This window comes from Harpia harpyja, chromosome 2 (genome assembly GCF_026419915.1).
Source record: "Harpia harpyja isolate bHarHar1 chromosome 2, bHarHar1 primary haplotype, whole genome shotgun sequence".
Lineage (NCBI taxonomy): Eukaryota > Metazoa > Chordata > Aves > Accipitriformes > Accipitridae > Harpia > Harpia harpyja.
The window spans coordinates 31,349,057-31,374,745 of NC_068941.1; the positions used below are offsets into that span (position 1 = coordinate 31,349,057).

The following is a 25,689-nucleotide window of genomic DNA, read 5'->3' on the forward strand; positions in this document are numbered from 1 at the left end:
AGTTTACTTTGGGGGACGGTATTAATAAGTGAATGATCATTTTACCTTCAGATAGTAACTTTGTATTGAGGGCTCCCAAATGGTAATTTAATATAGCTGAATGTCTTTAGGTTTTATTAGCTTCTTAAGTAGTTAGAAACTGAAGTGGCAATATCCATTCCTTGGACATAAAAGTAGCAGGTATGAGCCATGAAGGTAGTCATCAGTTGTTCTGTATTCAGTCTGGCCTACTGATGGACAGATTTTTCTTAAGACCTGAAATACCCCCAAAATGCAACTGGTTAATATGCAAAAGGTCAACAGATAACTGATGCCTAGGACATAGACGTTTGGAGCCTATTCTAGTAATGGTGATGTAGGAAAGCTCTAGTTTGAGCATTAATTTCTTGGAGTTTTTAAGATGTTAGCCAAATTTACATCTTTCTCACAGAAGAAGGGGAGGATTGCTGGTTCATCACCTGCCATGGCGTCAGGCACTGGAAGAAACTTTCTTCCTTCTCTGGAATAAAGGGAAAAAACCTGTTTGTGGAGTATGTTGTTATATCCATGGTTCCTTACCCAATGGGCCACTCTCACCTACCAACATCCTCTTGATTTGTTTTACCTAGTTTTTTCCCTATCTTCAGTTTTCTTGGAGACTGTTTGCAAGCAGTGCTTAAGAAATAGGCTGACCTTCATTGACCACATTCAGTATTACTGGTGTCCTCAACCTCTAGCAAATCTTAGGGTTAGAATTCAGGCACTTACTGAAAAGAAGACCTGATTTAAAGAGGAGATTTTTTTGAAATGCAGTGGGCTGGGGGGATTTTTCTCTAGTCTGAAAAAGCAGATTATCACTCTACTCGCTGCTCTGATCATGACCAGTGCTGAGTGCTTGGGTACTTTTGCTTCCTTTTGAAGATAAGGGAGTAAACTTGTCACCCTGCACCTCACAGGTAGCTTTCCATTAACAAAATCTGTCCCTACAGTCAAAAGGAGATGCCTACAAGACCCTAGTTCTGCTGAGACAATCGGGCAAAAGTTTCAAGAAGCAACACTAATCTATATGCTTTTGCAAGGCTTGATGCCCAACCTTAGACATATGAATCCACATTTAAAACTGCAAGGCTTTCATCCACATCAGTGGATCCAGAACCCAGAACTACCACCAGTGGAGCTTTTACATGTTAGCAGTTTAAAGTTGCATCCAAGCAATGTTCCAACAAGCCCTGTGTCTACTAACAGTGGAGGATTCTGCTTAACTTCACACTACCTTAAGAATAAAATTGGCCCTGCATGTCAAAGCAGCAATCCTTTTGTTTTTCTGAATAATTGCAGTTCTACTATCAATGAATTCTTTTATTCTTTCACGCATCAGAAGGATTTGGATTCTCCAGTTTTGGCTTTTTGTTTTGCACCCTCATGGAGTTAGAATTCACTTTGCTTGATATAGCACCAGCACCCATAGTAGGAAGATGGGAAAAAAAGTGTGTAAGAACTGCAGCAGACATGGTCTGGCTCTTACCAAAACAGACTACCAAAATATCAAAGACATGGTTGGCTGATCTATTTCCCTGCTACCTCCTCTCTCCACTGTGGCCACAAACCGCCTGGGTACTTCAGAGACACCAGATGAGAAATGGGTCCTATTAATATCAATGAGACTTTGACTTCTGTATGACATTAAGCAGTTAAGCTTTCCTGAATTGAGATATGTCTTCCTGCCTTCACAGGTCATGGGGACAAAATGGTGATTCTTTACTTCCCAAGAGCATTCTTAATGATTCCTGAAGTTAATTCTTAATGATTTTTCTCTTAACTTGCAAATAATGGCACAGATCATGTGTTGGGTAAAACATAGTCATGTATGCTGATACCTAGAAGGTGAGGAGATTTTAAGGCTTATGCCACTCTCTATCTTAAAAATACTTGTTTGCATAAACCTTGTTTATATGCTGCTGAGCAGATACATTACTGTGGACACACGACTGGCTGTTAGCTGGTATCAGAAAGAGAAAAACCACAGTCATCTTAATGCTGACAAATTTCCAGATGGGTTGGAAGAGAAAAGATTAGAAGGGGGGAAAATTTGAGTCTTCCAGTTAGTTCCTAGATCAGTTCCAAAAGAGAAGAGAAAAGATCCATTGTGCATTTTGAGCATAAAGTTTTACTTTTCCTTGATGTATAAAACATCAGCTGGTTTCAGTCCAGGATCAGAATGCTTACACAATAAGACAGTTTTAATTGGTCATTTCAGTTTAAATTGGCTAGAGTTACAATGTTAATTGAATTGTTTTCCCTTTGCAGGGACCTCAGGGGCCTCCAGGACAAAAGGTATAGTATAAACAACAATACTGTGAAAGTGATTATTCCTCCTGGTGCCAAATTGCTAGCAGAAAAGGTGAATGGAATTAGCTACTGTACACCGCATTAAATCAGTTAGTTTAGGCTCTGAATTTTGTTTTTGCAAAATGCAGCCATATGATGTGAGACATCAAATTTCTCATTTCCCCCATCATAGGAAGTTCAAGCAATGTAGAGCAGACTGTTTTCAATCTGTCTGCTTAACTTTCAGGTGAAAAGGTCACTATAATTTTCTTGTTCATGCACTGGTACCACTAGGAAAACCAAAGTTAAAACCTTGTGAAAGGTGGGGAGATAGAGTTTCTGATTAAATGCATGTCCTTTCTCAAGTAGATCAGTGCCATATGACTAAAAAATTGACCAGCAGAAACAAAGGACATAGGTGTTGCTGATAAATGGTGCTTGGTTGGCGGTGTTCAGGTGGTCTGCCGGTGTCTTCCTGTTCCTTCGGTAACCTGAGACCTGACTTCCTGGGAATGCTTTCAGCATTATTTACGCTCATTAAAGCTGACTGCCTCAGTTTGATGGAGTGAGTTTAGGATTTATGGAATTACACCATTAAACCAGTCCTAGATATATCAGCAATAACAGCTAGTAAGTGGCACTTTTCCAGCATCTCGCCCACGCACTACCAAGGCAAGTCATTTTCTAGTTGATTTCAAAAGATTAAAAAGTTGTATGGAAGATATTTAATAAAACAGGCTTAATTTGTATAAAGAAAAAAGAAAGAGGAAAGGCATAAGTAGTATTAACATATGGGAGAGGGCTGTCACCTCTGTTTTTCTTCTTCTGAGATAATATTCTGTAAGGTGAAGGTTTGCTTGCATCTGTTCAAATGGAACTTTTTGAAGAAAAGAAAGAAAAACCTGCTGCTGTGTAAAAATGTAATCCCAAAGCATAAGAATTGGTGGAATTTTGTCAGCTGTGAGCTGTACACAGTTTGCAGGCTGAAGGAGAGGACTACCCTTCATGTTTGGCAATGAAGGAATACAGCATTGTAAAGCTGTACTGATGTCTAAGTTGCCATTATAAAATTATACCCTAGGACTCGGGGAGGAGGGTATTTTACATGTACAGCATCAGCTAAACCCATATGCTGATGAGCTTTTGAATATATGGTAAACTTTTACATGGAATGGTAGAATCAGCTTTATTTACACTTTCTAACATCCTGTGTCTCATAAGTTATAAATAGGATAGTTTATTGAGGCTGATGGTTTAATGCGCTCCTGAGCTTTGTCTTCTAGTTTTCTGGAAAAATTATACAAAGATGTGAAAATGCTCACTAGGGCCCCTTTGCAGTGGCTAGCAGTCTTGACCATGCATCCAGCAAAAAGAAGCAACAGGAATGCCAAAGTGGAAGCTTTGGGAGTAAGGGGAGAGCATTTTGGGTGATGGAGATACGCTGGGATGCCATTGTATTATTTCTTACTGATTTGCAGCTCTGTTATGAGCTGGAGCCTCCTGGGCATTCAAATGTTGGAGGTTTTTTGAGGCCCTCATGACTTGCTTCCTTTTCGTGTTTCACAGGATTTCACAACTCTATTCATTGACAAACATGTGCATCCATTCTGGATGCATTCCCTTTGGGTGTTGGTGCCCTTTGGCTAAACCATTTCTAGAGAAACCTCTAACCAATATGAATAGAGGGGGAAATGTCACGCACTGATTCTTGGGATGGAGAGAAAGCAGGGCATGAAGGGATTCACAGGGTGCTTATTTAAGGGTCCTGGGAAACTGCACATTTCACTGTCAACAAAGCCTCTGCCTTTCCCAGTCCCCTGGCCTCTTTTCAGGGTGCCAGCCCTTCAAAAAGCTATCACATTTTTGTATGCTGATAAGGTGTTTATAAATGAAAAATAAAAATAATGCTTTCAGTTTCCTTGCTGAGCAACACCATTATTATATAAAAAGAGGAGAACGCTGTGTAAGCACATGCAGTTTTCCTGCTTTCTTCATGCCTCAGGTTTTCACTGAACATCTGTAGCAAGTCGCACAAGTTCCTTCAAAAAAATTGTCCATCTTACAGAAACTTAGTGTAAGAGCTTTGTAAAAAGATTCCTCCAATGTTACAAGTCAATGCTAATATTTGGCTTTCCTTCTTTGTCTGGCCTGTGTTGGTGTTTAAATTTTGATTGCAGTAATACTGATGCAATTTAAAAGGGTATCTGTAATTTGCACTGTCAGGCTGAATTGTTGCAGATTATCTCTTAAAAGCTTTAAGATAGATTGGTGCTACCAGTTATTGAGCTTGAAGCATCACTCTTGAAGCCTTAATCGTTTTGTTCAGGTGCTATGTTCGATTGTGTAGGATCAGTCTTAAAATTTATTGAAAGCATAAAATGGAATTGCATTTTAATTCTTACATTTCTTCTGAAGCATTCACAATATTACAAAGCAACCATCAGCTTGAAGTTTGTTTCTGGAAGAGGCCATACAGTGGGACAGTCATTAAAATGTACAACATGAGAACATGTGTAATTAGTATAAAATCTCAACTGAAAAGAAATCTTAGCTTGGATAAAAATTAGTTTTTGAAAAATTTATTGCAGTTACAATAAGCAAGCATTCACCATCATTTCTAAGTACTGTATTAAGAGATGAAAGGTTTCACGACCTGTTTAATTTGCTAAACACTGGCGTCTGTTTCCCACCAGGGTTCTGTCGGAGTGCCTGGTGTTCCAGGGAGAGACGGACAAGTGGTGAGTTCACTGACTTTGTCAGCACTGGCATTATTTATGTCGTTGATTAAAGCTACTTACGGCTTGTTCACATGAGCAATGTGCAACCTTACATCCAGAGCTGTGGTTTCAAATTGGCTTCATGGAAAAGACTGTACAATCTGATTTGTGCTCTGAAGTAATTTTTTCTAGTTTTACTTGAACAAGCAGCAAATGTAAATTAATTAAGCTGGAAGTCTGATGTTCAGATTTGATGATGACTGATAGGTTCCAGAGAGAAATGCGTATTAGTGGTCTGCAACTTTAGACAGTATATTTACAAACTAAGTTTTTCTGCAGATTTTTTTTTTACTTTTTGTTAACTGAGTCCCATGATACAAACATTTATGTTGATATTGGGTATTTATACAGTGCGAATACATTGTTAATACAACTATAGAGAATAAAAAAGAGACTGGAAACACAGGTGGAGAATAATGTGAAAGTGAAGTTGGTGACAAAAATGCAGAGAAATAAATCAAACAGATATATTCTTGAACACAACCAGGATGAAATGCTAACTCAGGCAAGTCAGTGTCGTCTTTCAGTGCCGTCACCAACTTAACTCACAGTTCAGAACAGCCCTCCATAAGGAGAGGTCGCAGTAAAGTAGCAGGGCTGTTTCACAGCATTGCTAAGGTTTGTTGGCAAATCTGGGTGGTGAAGTTTAAATAATATCCCTCCCTGACTGTAAACAGTATTATCCATCTGTTCTAACAAGCACTAACATTCTTAGTGAACTTCAAAAGCACTTGCAGGGAATACCAAAAGGAAAATGTATGATACAGGTTGTTCACCATGTTTAAGCAGCAATAGATGGTAGTGTATAAGGATCATGTTATAGAATCCCTTCTTCTGCCTCCCTCCCCAAGAGCCCTAGGAATAAAAGCTCTAAGGTGTTTCAAATAATTTAATTTTAATTCCTCTTTCCTAACAAAAAAGATGTATTGTTTCTAATAGCATAATATACAGTATTAGACCTGTGTTTTGACAGTGGTTATAAGAAATGATGTAATAATCAGTTATTTCACTTTAGTGATAATGCTAGGAACCTATTTTTAAAATATTTAGAGTATTATGACTACTGTGGAACAACAAAAGAAAAAATATTTAGAATTAGCTATATATAGCAAACAAGAAATTATGAGAAAATATTATGAAACAATTTGCATTAAGACCTGAGATTTTTTCCTTCATATTTTATAGCTGCATTCAACTGCAACGTGAATGGTAGACAGTACTTGCCAACACAGATGCTGTTGCTGTACATAATTCAAGTAATTTTTGTGACCAAAGTGTGAGTGAAAAGCCAGTGAAAACACACTTTGTAGCATGATTTTCTTTGGATGTGCAGGAAGATGTAGGAAGACTGGACAGGGTGAAGTTGCAAACCACATTGAATAGAATAGAACTGATGATTCACATTTTATCCAAGAGCCTTACTTTTAATAGCATCATCACACAAACTCTAGCCAGAAATCTTCACTCAGATGAGCACAAAAAATGGATGTTGATGAAATAAGTCAAATGTGCAAAACTTATCTGATGATTAAAGTGTCATTTTGGGAGATGTGGAATTTTTTTAAGCTGTATTGGCAAGGTTGTTGTATGTCTATTTTTTGGAGGCCCCATAGACTTACCTGCAGTCATGTTTCATGGGGAAGAAAGGACATATGCAATTGCCTTTGATTAAAGGAAAATGCAAACAGATCTTTAAATGCTGTTTATCAACTTTAAGTTGTGCTTTAAAACCAGCTCCTAGCTTTTTCAATTTATGGCTTTATGTTTATTTGATTTATTTCAATATTTATGACATCTAAAAATTCAAAGACATTCTTAAATTGTTACCACTTTAATAAAGACATCAGCATATTTTTAGTGTAGCTGGACTATTTTACTTTTGACCTTTAAGAAAAGAAAAAATTACTTACTAAACTAAAATCTAGATACCAGGACAAAAACCATACAGATAAAAATGAAATGTGGTCACATTCTTTTGTTTGTTTTCACAATCGTTGGTTGATATTGACTAGCAAGCACTTCCTTATGTGCAGAAAATATATTATTTTCATATAATACTAAGCAGATGAAAAGTTGAATATTGATATCTCTTTTAATAAATAGATAACAAATTCTGCTAGCTTGGAAATAATGGCAGAAGTAAGTTAAACTGAAGCAGTATTTATTTAAACTTAGAAAGTACAGTGGTGCAGCCTAGGGCTCCCATGCTAATATTTTGCTACCAAACGGTCCATTCTTCCAATTTCTATGAAAAAACAGATTCTCGGTGCAGTGTGACACAGAAGATACTGTTGAATGAAGACCAGAGCAGTAATTTTAAGAGCTGGGCTGTACTATGAGCTGGCTGCTGGCACTCCTGGCTTTACTCATACAGATTCATCTTGATTTGCAGAATAGTTGAACTCGAATGTGTGATGCAAGTCATCCCCTTTTAGAAGTTACGTAGTTAAAAGGCTTTACAAAAGCCTTACTGTCTTGCTAGCCTTTTAATCAGTGAGCTCGCTCTGTCAAACAGCAGCATGTGCAGTGCACTAAGTTCCAAGTTAATATTTTTTCTTAGTTTAAAAGGCAGTGAGTGTTAAGCACATGCTTAAAATTAAGTTTGTGTGTGAATGCTTTCCTCATCTGGACAATGAAATATTTTTCAGCCGATGAATGTCAGCAGTGAATTAGCTTCACTCTCTCCTTAAGCAGTTGAATAATACAGAGTTAGGTCATCTCCATCTTATTTGTGTCTCTGTAATTTTCCTTTTCCTTTCCCTTCACCTCTTCTTTAATTGAAATAGTGGATTGTCGGAGACGATTGACAAGTCTGACCAATAGGTCTTGGAATGAGATCATAAATTCTGAGTGCACTTAGAACAATTTTCTAATCCCTTAACATATGAACCACTTCTCTTAGACAATCACTAGATATTACAGTAAGTGTAATTTTACATGACCCACATGTTTTTGCGGGACTGCTAACTTGTAGATTTTTCTTGTATTAAGAGTAGTAGCAAAATCATTGCCATAAAAGCTTCACACATTTTTTTCTTTTAGGGCAAATCAAATGAAACATTACAGGTGGTCTTGCAAGGGCATTTACATTCTTTGTTCCTGCATCTGGGAAACTATAGCCATGCTCTGCTTAGCTTGTTGAGAACAGTAACTGGAGAGGAGCTGCCTAATAATACCTTTGCAGCTAGAGAGAGTGTTGTCCCTGGGACGGACAGAAACCTTCTGAGATAGCAAGGAGTCTTTCTCAGTGCTCCCTTTCCTTTGCAGACTGTTGTGCAATGCACCTGTAGCAGGTTGCTTCCTAGTAACATGCTATAGGAGATAACCTTCCCTTTCTTGATCCCTGGCAAGAGGTCCTCAGGCACTCAAATAGTACAAAAAAGGATTATACCTGCATGGAGATATGAGGTTGCAGTGATCTAGGGCTAGCAGATCCCTACAATAATCATGTTGAAATGGCCACAAAGCAGTTCTTAGAAAGTTCAGCTGTGCAAGTATGGACTACATATTCTCATATTTGTTAAGCTGTACTGATTTGATAAGGACTCCCAGTGACTGCAGCAACAACACAAGGAGAAAAGGGCAGGTTCCCTAAGTAAGGATTGCATTTGGCCTGAAGGAACCCCCTTTCTGGAGTCTGTGCAACTAATTCTTTTTGTTTTAAATGAGAGTTTGTCTGGAGTGCATAAACCCCCTTACTCTATGCTTCCATGGAATGTTTTTTCTTACGTAGTACTTGTATTTTGGGGTTTTTTTTGTAAGGGTGTATTGAGAACAGAATGTGTGGTCAGGATAGATCCCTTCATTTCAAATTGTTTCAGTAGTTTGACAATAACAATTTGATAAACCTCAGAAGAGTTTCCTTTCTTATCAGTAGACCTAGTCTGGGTGTGCACATTTCTTATTGCTTTCTTCATGCTTCTTATTACTCTGATTTACATGTATTTCCCCATCAGTGTGTACTGTACTATGTAGGGGACACATTTTGAAAGTAGTATTGTCACATTTCTTTAGAGAAATGAGGAAGGGTATGCGTGTACTAACATTTTTTTCAAATATAGAAGTATGAAGGAAGGAAACATCATTAAATGGAGTTCACAAATTCTCAGACAGATTTGCAGGCCAGCTGAGTCTTGTTGAAGAGTCTTTCCACTTAATTTCAGCTGGTGAGTGGGCCAGGAGAGATTTCCAGTCCTTAAACAAACAATTTTAAGTTACTTTTGAGGGGGGTGAAAAGCAAGTTGAAAGGAGGTAATTCAACGCTGGTTTGAAATGGAAATCACAGTAACATGTCTGAGAAACCACTTTTTCCCCTTCTGTCCTCGTTTATGTATTTTAGAGTAAAATTAGACTGGATTAGGTTTGGGGGGCCTCTTGCATTTCCTTATCCTTAAAATTGATTACATTCTAGCGACTGAAAAATACAGCAATACTGACAGCCTTTCTTCTCAGGGTGAAGCGGATATCAACCAGCTGGTGTAGGCAGAGTTATGAATCTCACCAAAACCAAACCTATTTCAGAACAGCAGCCTCCAGGCTGTTTTTCTCTTACAAACAAGAAAAGCTGGGGCCTCCAGCCACGTTATTTTTAGCTGATTAATTCTGGATATGAAGGTACATGCCTCCAGGGCACAGAGCACTCCAGTAAGGAGAAGCGTGCTTTCAACTGCCTTGACTCCTTTGATATGGACTCTAGTGGGTGATACATTTTCAGACCTGTTCTGAAGTACATTTTATGAGTTCATATTGACAGATTTTTCTCATATTAGCAGCAGAGCCCCAGCCGTGCTCTACATATTTGAGTGTTCATCAAATTCAGACTCACTTCAGTGTAAGCATTAAGACTGCCACTACCGTGAGACTATCTGAGGAAATTACTACACCTATTTATTGGGCAGGGTGCTGAAGGATGTTCTTTGCCCAAATATAGGAAAGACAGAAACATTCTGACAATGTTAATACAGTTATACAGTTAATATAGGCTTGAGAGTGCCAGGACTTGAAGCAAGGTGTTCTGGTATGCTGTTCAAAGGAACATCCTTCTGGTTATTCTTTGAGTTACCTGAAACTCCTGAAGTGAATGGCTGGTTAGGAGTATTCTTGGCATGTTAGCATTTTGTTTGCCCTGGTAATTGATATGCATTGGAAGAAAAATCCAAACATTTCTGAGTCTTAGAGCATTTTGTTGAAGCCAGTTCTGGAAATTATCAGGAGGTTTTGAATAGCTAATGGTGATCTTCTACATAACTCATTCAGTCTCAGTCATGCCTTGACATTGCAGTTTGCTGATGGAACAGTCTCCTTTCTAATGCATTGCAATAGTGACAGTAACTTACTTTGTTTAGAGTGCTGCTACTTTTGAGGAAACAAAGTGCCTGTCCTCCCATCAGGGCATTTGGGGTTAACATGTGGAACTTACTTGGTGTTAATGGCAGCTCCCCATCCGCAGATTAGCTCCTGTAACATGTTAAAGACTTTCCCGTTATTGACAGCAAACACAACATTGCAATGTTATCTGTTTGAAAATGCACCGTCATTATTCCACTGATGGGTACCCTGCAATTTCTCTGTGGCGTTATAAACAACAGCAAAAAAATCCCACTGTGTCTGCAGCATTCTTCTGCGTAAGTGGTCATCAAATAAATTACTGGAACATTTATACTCCTGCTGAGTTAAGCTGCTTGATTTTGGGTAAGTGAAAGAACAATAGCACATTTGCTGGAAACTTTTATTTCCGCCATTCAGAGACCATTTGTGAATTCAGCAAACTGGATCTGAATAAATTTGGATGCTGGTGGTGAATAACTGGGAACTTAAGTGCTTACAAAGCTTCTAGTGGCAGTGTCCTTTTTTGCAGTATGCCAGAGGCTAGAGAATTACCTTCTAGTACTACATAGTTTTTACATGAAATTTGGGGAAAGGCAGCTTTTCTAGCATTTTCTAGTATTTTATGGTCTATTTGTGTAGTGGGTCATGTCAAGAAAACAGAATCCTTCTTTTGGGGTTGGTCCAGTTACTCAAAGGCAAGAGAAAACAACTTGATATGAAACAGAAGTTAACTGTTACCTAAAGAGTATTTCTGATGCAATATTTGCAGGTTTACCAGTTTGGGGCATGACATTTGTGCATCCAGTAGTTTTGTTAGTGCTTTTACAAGTACAGCAAAACCTTGGTAGACAGTATATTCAGAAAAGGTGGTGCTAGTACCACAGCATCCCACTAGACTATTTCTCTGTCAATCACAGTGTCAGTTAAGCCCCACGTTGCTGAGACAGTATGTGGAAATCATAGCCCGTCTCAATGCCAGTAGAGAGAATTTATTTTTGTTATGGTATATCATGGTTGTCCCACGTGATGTTCATTGCACGGCACAGCTTCTGTGGTGTAGTCTAGCTGAGAATAAGAATGCAGGAGGAGGGCAGAAGGGGCTAGTGACTGTCATGGTTTAACCCCAGCCAGCAACTAAACACCACACAGCCGTTCACTCACTCCCCCCCACCCAGTGGGATGGGGGAGAAAATCGGGAAAAGAAGCAAAACCCGTGGGTTGAGATAAGAATGGTTTAATAGAACAGAAAAGAAGAAACTAATAATGATAATGATAACACTAATAAAATGACAACAGTAATAATGAAAGGATTGCAATGTACAAATGATGCGCAGTGCAATTGCTCACCACCTGCCGACCGACACCCAGCCTGTCCCCAAGCCGCGATTCCCCACCCCCACCTCCCAGTTCCTATACTAGATGGGACGTCACATGGTATGGAATACCCCGTTGGCCAGTTTGGGTCAGGTGCCCTGGCTGTGTCCTGTGCCAACTTCTTGTGCCCCTCCAGCTTTCTCGCTGGCTGGGCATGAGAAGCTGAAAAATCCTTGACTTTAGTCTAAACACTACTGAGCAACAACTGAAAACATCAGTGTTATCAACATTCTTCGCATACTGAACTCAAAACATAGCACTGTACCAGCTACTAGGAAGACAGTTAACTCTATCCCAGCTGAAACCAGGACAGTGACAATTCCTTTAAACTGAGTACTGAGACATTTCACACCTCCCCACACCATCTTTCCCACAGTCCATCCCTTTCAGGGAAAAGTTCCAAGGGGATACTCTGAGGGTGGCTTTGCACAATTTCTCTGGGCCTTGCATCTTTTTCTTGTGTGAGGGTGCAGTGTGGCCCTCATTACAATTTTATTTGGGATCATGGGTTGTGTTTTACATAGGCACTAGAAGGTTTTAGAACGTGTTGTGTTTTAGTGATTCCAGTCTCTCTGAGTGATGATTTCTCAGGAGTTCATGACTGCAGAAAGGCAAGCTATGACCTAAAATCAGAAATGCTATAGACAAAGTTGCTCTTTAAATGGGAAAAAACACAGGTGAGGCCACTCTTGGAGTACTGTGTCCAGCTGTGGGCTCCTCAGTACAAGAGAGACATGGACATACTGGAGAGTCCAACGAAGGGCCTCAAAGATGTTTAAGGGACTGGAGCACCTCTCCTATGAGGAAAGGCTGAGAGAGCTGAGGCTGTTCAGCCTAGAGAAGAGAAGGTTCAGGGGGAATCTCATCAATATGGTCAAACACCTGAAGGGAAGGTGCAAAGAGGATGGGCCAAGTGCTTTTCAGTGGCGCCCAGTGGCAGGACCAGAGGCAATGGGCACAAACTGAAATGCAGGAGGTTCCCTCTGAACAACAGGAAACACTTTTTTTACTGTGAGCGTGACTGAGCACTGGCACAGGTTGCCCAGGGAGGCTGTACAGTCTCCATCTTTGGAGGTATTTAATAGCTGTCTGGCCATGGTCCTGGGCATGCAGGTCTAGGTGACCCTGCTTGAGCAGGGAGAGTTGGACCAGATGATCTCCAGAGGTGCCCTCCAACATCAACCATTCTGTGATTCTGTGAAAGAAAAAAAAATAAAAATATGCTGTCTCAATTTGAAAGCTAGGTGATGTGCAGAAGACAATTGTTTTTGCAGCCTAACACTTTTGCTGTCAGTGCTATTAAAGAGAGACTGCAATATGAGTCAGGAAAGACACCATGGCCTGGTGAATGTGAAAAATATGGTTCTAGTTTTATAGCTTCTTTCATTTTACCAAGCTGAAAAGCAGTCTGATTGAAATTATTGCATCAGATGACGTTGAATATCTGGTTTTCCCTTGCATGCATCATTCTTTGAACAGCAGTGTAACGGTCTTCAGCCTTTTAAAGGACAGCTATACTTTTTGTTCATCTCCAAAACACAAACCTGTGGTGCTGAAGCATACTCATAGAGCATTTTGCTCTCCAGTTTTAATATATGTTTTGATTAATAAATAAGTAAATAAACTAAATGGAAGGAAAGTAATTAACTATACTTCCTAACAGAAGTATTGTTTATTATTTTCATGCCAAGAATCAAAATTGTCCTTTGGGACCAATATTCCTAAAATAACACAGTATTTTAGTGTATAGCAAGGGAAGATCTATCAATCTACTCGCTTTCAAAATGTTAGCTGCTGTTTTGCTTCATAACTACTTTTGGAACTTCCTAACCAATGGGAGGTCTGTGAAGGCTTTGCTCCTTTTTGGGTTTGATTTGGGGGTGGTGGTGGGGTTTTTTTTGTTTGTTTGGTTGGTTAGGCTTTAATGGACCTGCTAACATATCTGCACATAAAGCCAGACTGTGATGCCTACAAGACATGCAGCGTGAAAAAGGGAGGCACAAAGCTTGTTTTGCTGTGCACTGGGAATGTTCACCAGGGGTAGGATATAGAGTAGCTTACGTGCTGTACATTTTTATTTCATCTTATTACTCCCTGATTCCTTGTATGGACAAGAAAATAGGATTCTAAAATAGGGAAAGGAATATTGTAGGTATGACAGAAAATTATTTTAGCCTCTGTTCTTCTGGCCATTAGAAACAGAAGGATAATCACTTCAAAAGCATAAAGCCACAAGGGCATTTCTGTGCTGTCCTTCTAGGTTTGCCTTAATCTTTCCCATTCCCAGAGCTAATTTCTGCTGTGCCTCTGACTAGTACTTTCATTGCCAGAAGTGTAGTGCTGGCCATAGGAAAATCGCATATAGGTCAGTAATAAGACTGTTGGTATGAACAGGGATTTACTATGGGTGACAGCCTAAGGTTTTCACTTTTTTCCAGAGAAAATCATATAATTCTGTTGTCCCATTTTTGCAGCCTCCTTTTTGTCACAGTAGTAGCTCTGTGCATTCATAGCACTGATATGTAAACCTGGGAGGAAAGTGCAAGCTTGGGACTTCAACCCTTTGATTAGAGTTTTAAGCCCCTGAAAGTGTCAGCCGACAGCAGCTGTTTTAAAATGAAGGGGAGAGAAACAAACTTGTTTGGGGTGTGGGGATGAGGAGAAACAAGTGCATATTCATTGGTCCCTTCTGCTTCATTTTGTCAACTGGCAGTTTCTTCAAGTGCCATTAGGTCAATCCTTTAGGACACTTATGCCTAATCTCCCAACAGCTTTGAATCCTGACCACTAATATAGCAAATGCCTGTGCTACTATATCAGCCTTAGAGCTACTGTAGTACAAAGGAGCCTTGGAAGAGGGCCGACTCAAATGGCTATTTAATTCCCTGTGAGTTTAATGGTACCTAACACTTTTTCTCTGGCTTGGAAAATACCTCACTGGAGTTTTGCTAGGACCTCGATGGTTTTGTTTTATGTTTTGAAGTAGTCCAACTCTTGATGAATTTAAAAAGTAATTGATGATCCTGTTACCTAATTTAGAAATAGAATGGACCCTGCTTTCATGGAGAATTGGAGTTTATGTATCTATGATTAAAATATGACTGTGGAAATAAAAAAGAAAAAAGTCCTTTCTTAATGGAAGGCTTTTATGGAGGATTTGAAGATACATGTTGTTGCATTTGGAACAAGCCTTTATCTTAACTCCTCTCTAGCTTTAGAGTAGAGGGTTGGTTCATCATGTCTACTAGGTTTGAATACTGTATGAAAATTTTCCTCTGAGTTTCTGACATGAATTACTGTTTCTAATTTGATTACTATGTTAGCTATTGTATTTAACTTTTACACATTTTTATTCATTTACATAGCAAAGGCCTTATAGAAGAATGTAGTTGCAGGCTTTTTCAGATCTTTTTTTGGATGTTATTTTAACATGCTTTGCTGCCCCAGAAGTGCAATGCAGTTGTGTACATGAGGGTTACCAAAGAAGATGATAGGTATTTCTTGTGAAACTGAGACATACTTCCACAGAAGATTTTACATAATAAACCATCACCCCTGGTTCTTTTACAATCAAGTTTAACCATTGCTTTATCATTTTACCGAAAACAAATAATAACTGTGTTTTTTCCATAAATCTGGGAAATAAACACTAGGAAATGTCTTTAAGGGTTTGTTTCGTATTTTTTCTTGTTTGTTTGTTTGATTGGGTTTTTTGTTCTAAAATTTGAGGGGAAAAAGAAGTTTGTAAATAATTGTTATTTGTTGATTGACTTATGAAAATTATTTATGACTCCTTGAACTGTGGAAGAATATATATACTATCCATTAAACATACCCCAAATTTGGAATATTGATGTAATGCTGAAAATTTTTAAATCTTTTAAATCTGCTTTTCAGCCAGTAGTATAAGAGTATGAAAAATGGACAAGTAAGGTATATTTAAAAAATTCAAAAGCTGTCTGTTCTTCCAAACTCTTCCATTTCTGGAATGGACTCTTGTCATTTTTCTTCATTATCTCGGCCTTCCGTATGAGACCAGAAGCACAAATGTCAAAATCATTTAAGATAAGCCTTTCTCGTAGTATTTCTAAGTTGTAGAGAAGAGGAAAGCATTGGCAGTCTTGCTGGGAAGACTATGCTCCTAAGGTTAATTGGCCAGCTTTTCAGAATCATAGAATCATAGAATGTTTTGGCTTGGAAGGGTCCTTAAAGATCATCTAGTTCCAACCTCCCTCACAGTTCTGTTTTCTGTTTAGTTTGACATCTGTGTATTTCTGCTATCTTCAGTAGAATTATTTCTTATCCATACAGGAGTTAATTAGAGTTAATCCACCCTAACTGATGAAATAAGGCATTTTAGTGCCCAACTGTGGAGTACATATCCACAGAGTCTGTTTAAATTTTGTTTATCATTACTTACCCAACATGAGACAGTAGGGGAAATGCTGTTAATATACTTCATCATGTCTTTCTTCACCCCATCTTTTGTTTTCTTTGCCTTTAGGGTGAACCTGGTCTGCCTGGCATAGCAGGAGAGAAGGGAGCAGCAGGGCTTAAGGTTGGTTTTCAAAATGGATTAAAAACAGAAGTACACAGTACGCGAGTGCGTGTATAGATGACAGTCATGCTTTCCAACTTGCGTTTATATTCTGACTGGCTTTTAATGATCTGCTCCCTCCAGTGATCAGTGCTGTAAGAGGCTTTACACATTTCACGATAAAGAAGCATATTCTTCTGCTGTGCATGTATAATTCCAGTCAGTGGCAGTGACACATATGCATCCACTGCCAAGTGAATGCAATATGCCTGCAAGTGTTTGGGAATTTGGGGACCTTTTTAGAAAGGCTTTGTTTATGCTCCTTACAATGTGTTTCAGCCTTCTTTTCAAGAATTACTGTGGTCAATTCTTTGACGAATATCAGGGTTAAGTCTTGAGGGCTGATCCTGCTATTATGGAAGTTAGCAAAAAGCCTCATTAGGAGCATGTCTCGGCCTGTATGTATTACATAAGAATGTCTCTTTGCACTTATTTTACTGTTAAATAATTTGTTCTGCTGTTTTAATATTGAACAAGTCAAATAGAACATAAAGCTTATGATAACTTTGTTTAAAAGAAAGCTCGCCTTATCCGAGATGATGGGATCTGTAGGCCTCTTGGAACAGGTAATGCTAAATTCTAATCCCATCAGCTGCGAGCGTGCGTCTTTGGTGCACATGTGCTCCTCAGCTGATTCTGTGCATCACGCTGCTGCTGACAGACACGCAAGGCAGGCTCTTTACATTTACTGACTGGCTGCTTGTCCATCAGGAATGAAAACAACCCATTTGGGAGCATGACCTTTTCTTACTTTGTATACAGAAGAAGCCAAATTATGGCAGTTGATGCTTAATTCGTATTCACAGCTGTAGTCTTTGAGTTGCCTAGCAACTGCCAGCCATCCGAAGGGGCAGAGATGAGCCAGAGTGCAGTTCTGAGCCAGAAATGCAGAGATGAGTTGTCAGGGTCAGGCTGGTGTGCAAAAGTGCATTTGCCATTGAACCAGTTTTTCAAGCAAGTTACAATTTTGAAAAATAATGGATGGCTATAAGCCATCTTTTTGTTACAGAGAATGTAAGGAGCACCAAAGGCTCTTTGCTCTGAATCAATTGTGAGTTAGTTCAAGACACTTAAGGCATTTTGTCTCTCCTGAGGAGCCTTCTAAGCCATTAACAGAATTATGAGACTTTCCCCTCACATTCAGCCTTTGGATTTTTCCTTTGTTCATTCCCAAAATAAGGAGAACCAAATGTAGGAGTCACCTAGGTCCTGGCAGGCCACTTCACAAAGACATGCCTGTTTGTCAGGGTTTAATCTAGGGGGAGGGGGAGAGTCTTTAAATGCAAATCATGAAGCTCTTAAAATTATGTTGAAGATATATTGTCTGTTGAGTTCTATTAAATTTACACACTTATTCTTTATTGAAGATTTTCTTGTTGGATTTTATCATCTGAGACAATGTCATCAGTAGTGACATAATTGTTAGTAACTGACATACTAATGATTCAGTTAGTATTATTAATGATAGTAATACTAACACTTTGATTTTTGCTTGTGTTAGTAACTTACAACTTCTTTGCTCCAATTGTTTTCATCAGGGTGACCCTGGAGAAAGAGGAGAAAAGGTGAGACCTGTTCCACTTCCTTTGTGGTGGTTCTGTTTTGGAGAATTGCCAATGCACTGATTTGGAGTTTTAAAAGAAATAAATACAGCTACTACCTAAAACTAGAGTGGCATTGTGCAGCCTTTACAAGTGTCAAATAATACCTACTAATGGAAGTTACTGATCTGAGATTACTGCAGTGGGATTAGTCACAGAGAGCGGTGGTCATGTGTTAAAGGCTGCACAGTTGAGCAACTGTGCAACTAATCCTAACTATGATTAGTCTCAGAAAAAGATCAGCCTGTTGGAGTAAATGAGAGATCCACACATTTCTCATAACTTGGTTTCAATGCTCTGTCACCTGTGCAGAGTAAAACGATTAGGTAACAGAGTGATAACTACACAGACTCTAAATGATTATGGGTAACCAGTTCTCCACATACTAAAAGTGAAGCCCTCAAGAAGTGATTCTTGCTTGGATCAGTTTAAGAAAGAGCAAGGGAATCTGCCCTGATGATCTTAGGCTATAGACTGTCGGGAGAGGTACCAGCAGCACAAATGGTACACTAACAGTGCTCTGACTTGCAATGAGTTAGCGAGGAGTTACTTCTCTGACATTCACAGTTATGCCAAGACAAGATGAGGGGGTGGGACAAGCTCCATGCTGCAAAACATGGGTGTCATTTTGCTCATCCAGGGAGGGTGGCCAGTAGGAGCATCTGTGTGAGAGTACACACTGAGTGAGAGTCAAGCTTCTGCATCTGTACAAGGGCAGTTTGAGAAATGGCATAAGCCTTGTTTTGAATAGGAATCTGTACACAGCCTTGTCTTCTGCGAGTACGCTGAGACATGTTTTTAAAAAGTAAGTTGCTTATATTCAGGTGCAATTTGCTCTTGAGAAATGTTTACCCATGTCTTTGCAGCTGCAGTTGAATTTCACTTCCAGATCTGTATAAATCCATGTAATAGCAGCCGGAAGCATGCTTTGCAAAGGCAATTCATTTCACATTTTGAAAAGCACATCATAAAAATAATCCAGGGAATTCTTGAAAGTATATACCCCACATGTAGAAGTATGTAACTGGGAATCTCTTTTCATTAAATCATTACTTTGGTTAAAATTATATTTGTTGAAAAATTCACTAATCCTTTGTTTGTTTTCAGATACAAGAGGAATAACTATAAATTTTAACATATACTGATTTTCTGTTACTTAAAATCATGATATTTTTCTGTAATCATCCTTTTTCCTAAAAAACATAATTATAAATGCCCTCAGTATGCTTTATCATGTTGAATGAAGTTGGGATGACATTCCTAACAGTTACTGTTTTGTGTTTCCATGTTTCATCAAGCCCTTTAATTAAGTGCTGCTAGATTGTTAGCTAGTTCCCATTGTGTCAGTGACTGTGATATACAAAATGGTCTCTGTTATAAGTCCTCTGAATGGCATTTTACTTCAAGGTTTTCAGAGCAATATGACAGATACTGAATAAATATTGTTATTTGAGTACTACTACTGGTTATCTGACTAAGACCTGCTAGAATGTTTTTAGCATACTTAGACTCAACAGTTATCAGTATTGTTGGCATTTTAAATATTTCTTACATTTTACATGAACCTCACGTCCCACAGAAATTTTTGGCCTATAGTTTCATATATAACGAAGGCTTTTTGGTGTGGTCTGGACAACTTATATGGCTATGTGACTAAAAATGGAAATTGGGTCTTTTTATAGATAAATCTTTTAAACTGTTTCTTTACAAAGTTGTTTTTAAAGTAGAAAGTGTCCACCCAGCCACGAAAAAGTGTTATCTGAACATCACTTTTTTAACAATAAACAATGTATAGAATTTATGTAGAGATAACAATCATTTTGGTGGCTCCTTGGAGGAGTGGCATTCAGTGAAGTTTTTGTAGTTTGTGAACCGTTCATGAAGGACTTCAGACTCAGAGAGTATATGCCATAAATTACTTGAGAATCCTAATAAAAAGTATTGGAGTTGTGTAACTGTTACCTGAATTTGATTAGATGCATTTAGGTGAATGTCTCTGTGTTGAAAAAAACCATATGTACTGGTAATTTAAAATGCTGAATCATCACGAAATTATTCCTTCCTTGCTAAACGACAGTGAACTGGGGAAGTCTGTAGACTATACTGACAGGTAGTTATTTGATAGTTTGTGGGGGGTTTTGAGGGCCTGTGAAAGGGATTACAGTTATAGTGAAGGCTGTATAAGACAAAACAGCTATATAAACCATGCTTCCTAACTGTGTCATACAGAGATTGACTATCTGATTAACAAAATTAGCTTGCTAATTACGTCAGAATGCTGACTCTTCTCTGCATGCCATGTGCTTACATAAACTCATTAAAATATAATATGTATTTTAATTATAGGGTGATGCTGGAGAAAATGGACCGAAGGGTGACACAGGAGAAAAGGTACACTACTTATTAGTAGAGAAGAAAATGTGTGCTTTAGGCATGCTTACAGTATAACCAGCTAATGAAAATAATAATTTGATCAAAAGAAAAATGCATTTTAAACTGTTTTATTTTTGTAAAGATGCTGACTGATTTGATTGAGTTTATTTTTATAAGCAGCAGAAAAAATGTTACTGTTCTATCTAATTAAGCATAAAATTCCTGACTTCATACAGCAGCAGCTTCAGTACAGGATACATCAGCATGTCTCTATTTAGCACTCCACCTTGATGAAATTTGCATCATGTGGAAACTTTGGTCACAACCTGCCAGACAGTTGGAATGAGGTCTGCTGAGTTATAGCTATTTCTGATATATCCTTTTACTTTTCCCCTTCTGTGTTCCCCTCAAACAGAGGGACCAAACAAATATGGGACAAAAAATATGGTATCATGATAGGTAACTTCCCTCCAAATTGCCAGCTGCACAATTGAGAGTTGAAGATAAAAACTTTGTTTTAAATCTTTTTGCCAGGTGACGTCAGCAATAACCTCACCTAATACCTTGTTGGTTCATTGTTGCAAAGTACCGTGTCGTAGAAGTCACTAAAGAGTAGACGTCAAAATTTTATTTTACTTAGTTTTGATTTATTTTATGTGATACTCATGCTGCATCACTGCAAAAAAAAAAAAATTGAACTCGAGTTTTTAAATGTGCTTTACTTACACAAGTCATAGTCTTTAGCAGTCAGAGCAAAGCCTGTGTTGCACAGGAAGAAGGGTCAGTCATAATGATCCTTTCTGGACATCACTTTGGAACTCATATGCTTCTTAAAACATTCATTTTAGTGCCTACACTTGGGCAGAATCATAACAATTTCTTCTTGTACCCCTATATGTGTAATTGCTTAACCAACTCACATCAGTTTAGTGCAAGGAGAAATTTATGATGGATTTATCAAGCTGGTAAGGAATGTATGCAAATCTCTCAGGTCCTATCATTTGGATAGAGTAAAGCTATGCTTTCAAGAACACAAGGATTTTATGGGGCATATTCTAAAATCAGCAATTAAAAATAGACATTAGATTTAAGAATAGTCAAGTTATTTGATTCCCAGAGTTCATTTAAATAATACTTTATCTGCAGTCATGCTTATTAACCCAGATGAAAGTCTTAAGAACCTTATTTAGTTCCTTACACAATGTATGCCAGTAACATCATCTTCATCCACTTTTATGTGATTCAAGAATATAATCTCTTAGCAAGTATGAGATTGTTGTTCAGATAGATAGTCCTGCAACAAGTAAATGCAAAGTTTACAATCTCTCTGGGAAGCCTAGTGCAGCTTCACTTGTTGCTTTTCTACTTTATCAAACTGTGAGAGCGAGCTTGTATCCACTAGAATGCCCATACTGCACTGTGGTCTGCAGTATGCACATCTCCCTGCTTGGGATCTTGTTTAAGGAAAGAAAAAGTTCTCTCATTCTTTCAGTGGGAAATCCTTTCTCCCCAAGTATAATGTTTTAAATATTTCTGTGTGAGCTTTCAACAGTTTGGCAGTCTAGTTGGGATCAACTTGTGGAAAGTATAGGTCATCAGGAGACTTCTTATATTGCTATATCTGAAGAAATTTCAATAAACTTGTTGAACTTCATAATACAGAAGTCTCCCATTTCTTCCAGGTTTCACATAAGTTTCAGAGGTAGGGTGGTGACATGGGAATATATGCTGTTTGTGTGGAGTGCATTGCTTTAAGCATAACAGGCTAGAATCCGCTGCATGAATTTTTACAACAGTCAGCAGAACTGTGACTTAGTTGACTTTCATTATTTTTCCTCCATTTTTGCTGCCTGCAACACAATCTGCCACCCAGAAAAAAAAGATCCAGGTCTTATAGAAGAGCTGCAGCTTAACGTTTCCGTGAGATAAATACTAAATTTTCATTTATATGGTGAGAGAGATCAGGTGACAACAGTTTCAGACTTGGTTTAGGAATGGGTTCCTGTTTGTGCCATTAATGTAGCTTTGTTTTTTGAACTGCTGTACCTAGTGGCTTTTAGAAATACAGACTTGGTAGCCTAATTCTTGACCTGTGACTTAAGAAAGAAACTGTCTTTGCTGAATTGTCTTACTTTGAAGACAGTGTCAATGCCAGACTTGAGTTCTTGCTTCTACTCTTCTACTGTAGCCTCGGTCCCTAGAAACTACCAAGTATCCTCCTCCTGTGTGCATGTTCCCCTGCTAAAATTTCTTCATTTCCAAACTGCCTGACTCATCAGAGAACTGAGAACATGCTGTACTGTAACTTTTTCTTTAATCCCATCTTAATTTTCTTTCTTGCATGAAGGTGGTTTATAAATATATTGTGTCTTATCTTCCCCATATCTATCATTATCCTTTAAAATGTTCAACTGGTGAACGTCTCTTACCAGTTGCTTTGCCACTTTATAGCTATAAAAAGTCCTTGAGGTTTTGCAGTTGTACATGCTTGTAAGGGATATCGGCAGTATCACTCATGCACGTCTATCAAAATGAAGCAGCTCAGGTTTCCAAACATGAATCAATCTTTCATAATACTGATTTTTATGTTTTGGTCACACGAGAGCAAGCTGCAGTAACTGTGTAGAGGAAATCTATCCCTATTCTTCAGAGCAGCGAGCATGTTATCTGCTACCATTTAATTTTATGAAACTATTACCAAAAAGCTCCCATACCCAAACCAACTTTAAAACTATGGCATTCACAGAACTCTTCCTGCACCTTTGCTGAACCATCAGGAATGGGTATCCCCTATTTGTATGTTACTAAAAAGAATATTATGCACTTATACTGTGCTTATACATCTTCAAAGTGGATTACAGTTCTGGCTCCTGTGCTACCTATGTAAATCGCTAGCAGGTTGCTGGGGAGCTTGAAGTTGCTACTGTGTAGGAACCTGTTACTTTCAGTGAACAATCCAAATTTATTTTGAATAACGAATAATGAGACAGTTCTTCAAATATAAGCACTCTAGCCATCTTCAACAGCATGTAGTTTGACTAGCAAACTTTTCATTAATTTAGTTATTTTCATTTTTGTTTGGCGTGTCATTTAAGAAAAAAAATGCAGCAGAGGTATACAAGAATTTTAAGGATCCTGTGACAGTTGTACAAAACTGGGAGCTAAAAGCTTCCTTGGCCAGGTGTCATGGTTTAAGACGAACCAGTAACAAAGCACCACAAAGCTGCTCGCTCACTCCCCACCCCCAGCCCCAGTGGGATGAGGAGAAAATATAAAGAAAGGCTCGTGGGTCAAGACAAGAACTGGGAGGGATCACTCACCACTTATGGTCACGGGTGAAAGACAGGCTTAACTTAGGGAAGAAACAAAATCAATTTAATTTACTACCAATCAAATCAAAACAAGGATAATGGGAAGTGAAACCAAATCTTAAAACACCTTCCCCCCACCCCTCCCTCCTTCCCGGCTCAAGTCCACTCCCCATTTTCTCTACCTCGTCCCCCTGGTGGCACAGGGGGATGGGGAATGGGGGTTGGGGTCAGTTCATCACACCTTGTCTCTGCCGCTCCTTCCACCTCAGGGGGAGGACTCCTCACTCTTCCCCTGCTCCACCGTGGGGTCCCTCCCACGGGAGACGGTCCTTCAGAAACTTCTCCAATGTGAGTCCTTCCCACGGGCTGCAGTCCTTCACGAACTGCTCCAGTGTGGGTCCTTTCCATGGGCTGCAGTCCTTCAGTCACAGACTGCTCCAGCGCGGGCTTTCCCATGGAGTCACGGCCATCTTCGGGGACATCCCCCTGCTCCGGTGTGGGGTCCTCCCCGGGCTGCAGGTGGGCATCTGCTCCCCCGCTCCCCTCCACGGCCTGGGGGGGGACAGCCTGCTGTCTCACCACGGGCTGCAGGGGCATCCCCTCCTCTGGCACACCTCCTCCCCCTCCTTCTGCACTGACCTCGGTGTCTGCAGAGGGGTTCCTCTCACATTCCAATCTTCTCCCCCACTGGAGGTTCTTCTTAAATACATTATCCCAGAGGCACTACCCCCATCACTAATGGGGTTGGCCTTGGCCAGAGGCGGGTCCACCTTGGAGCCGGGGAAGCTTCTAGCAGCTTCTCACAGGAGCCACCCCTGCAGCCCCTCCCCCGCTACCGAAAACCCTGCCACACAAACCCAAAGCATCAGGTCACTCACGATCCTCTGCCCTCGTGCATATCACTGCCTATCAAATCCAGTCAACCCAGCAAAACACAGGCAAAACTTTTTGAATGCTATATGCCTCCTCAGAACAGAGACCTTTTCTGAATTCGTAAATTACTATGGCGCTCTCATCCTGTAAAGTATAACACTTAAGTGCATTAAACCGTCAGTTTAAATATGCTGAAGAGCTGTGGAAATAGAGCTGTGACCTGTCCCAATGGGGATAAACACATAGGTCACTGGGCCTTTTTTTCAAGGCAAACCTTCATTAGCACAAAAACCTTTGTCAGTTGAGACCTGATACTTGCCATCTGTAGAATTAGGTCAAAAAGATTGCTCATATTCTTTGTAAATGGCAATAAATTATTTTTAATGTATATCAGCAATTTAGAGATGTCAAAGCATGTCCCATCTTCTGGCTTTATAAAGTACATTTATACAAAATCTGCAATTATTACATCTACATTATTAGTTGTGAAATTTGAGGTTAACTATTATGCTGTTTGGATGAGTGAAACTAAATCTCTCTGCAAGTTCTTGAAAACAATACTGCTCTTTTTCTGAATCACACTGATTTAATTCATTGGGTAAATTCCTATGTAGCAGCACAGAGAACAGGTAATCTTGCTATATAGTTATTTTGCTATATAATCTTGCTATACTCTTGCATGTTTTGTTATATCTGTTTCCTGAAAAACTGTATATGTAATAAGTGTGATTATTTCTTGTGGATTTTGTATCAGGGTGACCCTGGTTCTTCTGCTGCAGGAATTAAGGTAATTTAGTTTTAAAGCACTTGTACAGGGAGAAGAGGGGTGGTTAGTCTGTGTTACTTTGTAGTGTCGCAGACATTTTGGGTACTGTTAATGTTATGGTTTTCCCCAGCTCTATTTTTAGTTCTTTTTGTCAGATCTCATGTCTTTCATCTCTTTTCTTTTAGGGTGAACCTGGTGAATCTGGACGGCCTGGACAAAAGGTATTAGTTGGAAATGTCCAGTTATCCTTTTCTTCTCTGTTGGATTTGTGATAAACGATGTTACACAGATGTTACTACTGGCACTTACCCGTACTAGGATGAGCCCAGGGCGGTACAAATTAACAGCCCAAGGCGTGTACAAATTTGGTGTGTGATCATTT

The 25,689-nt window shown here is 39.1% G+C and overlaps 1 protein-coding gene across 1 annotated transcript in view; it reads left to right on the forward strand.

Annotated features, from left to right (window-relative positions):
• Positions 1-25,689, forward strand: part of COL25A1 (collagen type XXV alpha 1 chain) — a 335,707-nt gene that overhangs the window by 253,316 nt on the left and 56,702 nt on the right. Inside the window, exons 11-17 of the mRNA XM_052774794.1 lie at positions 2,287-2,313; positions 5,001-5,045; positions 16,291-16,344; positions 17,922-17,948; positions 20,331-20,375; positions 25,296-25,328; positions 25,493-25,528. Coding sequence (XP_052630754.1) covers positions 2,287-2,313; positions 5,001-5,045; positions 16,291-16,344; positions 17,922-17,948; positions 20,331-20,375; positions 25,296-25,328; positions 25,493-25,528 — 267 coding nt within the window. The remainder of the gene's footprint in view (positions 1-2,286; positions 2,314-5,000; positions 5,046-16,290; positions 16,345-17,921; positions 17,949-20,330; positions 20,376-25,295; positions 25,329-25,492; positions 25,529-25,689) is intronic.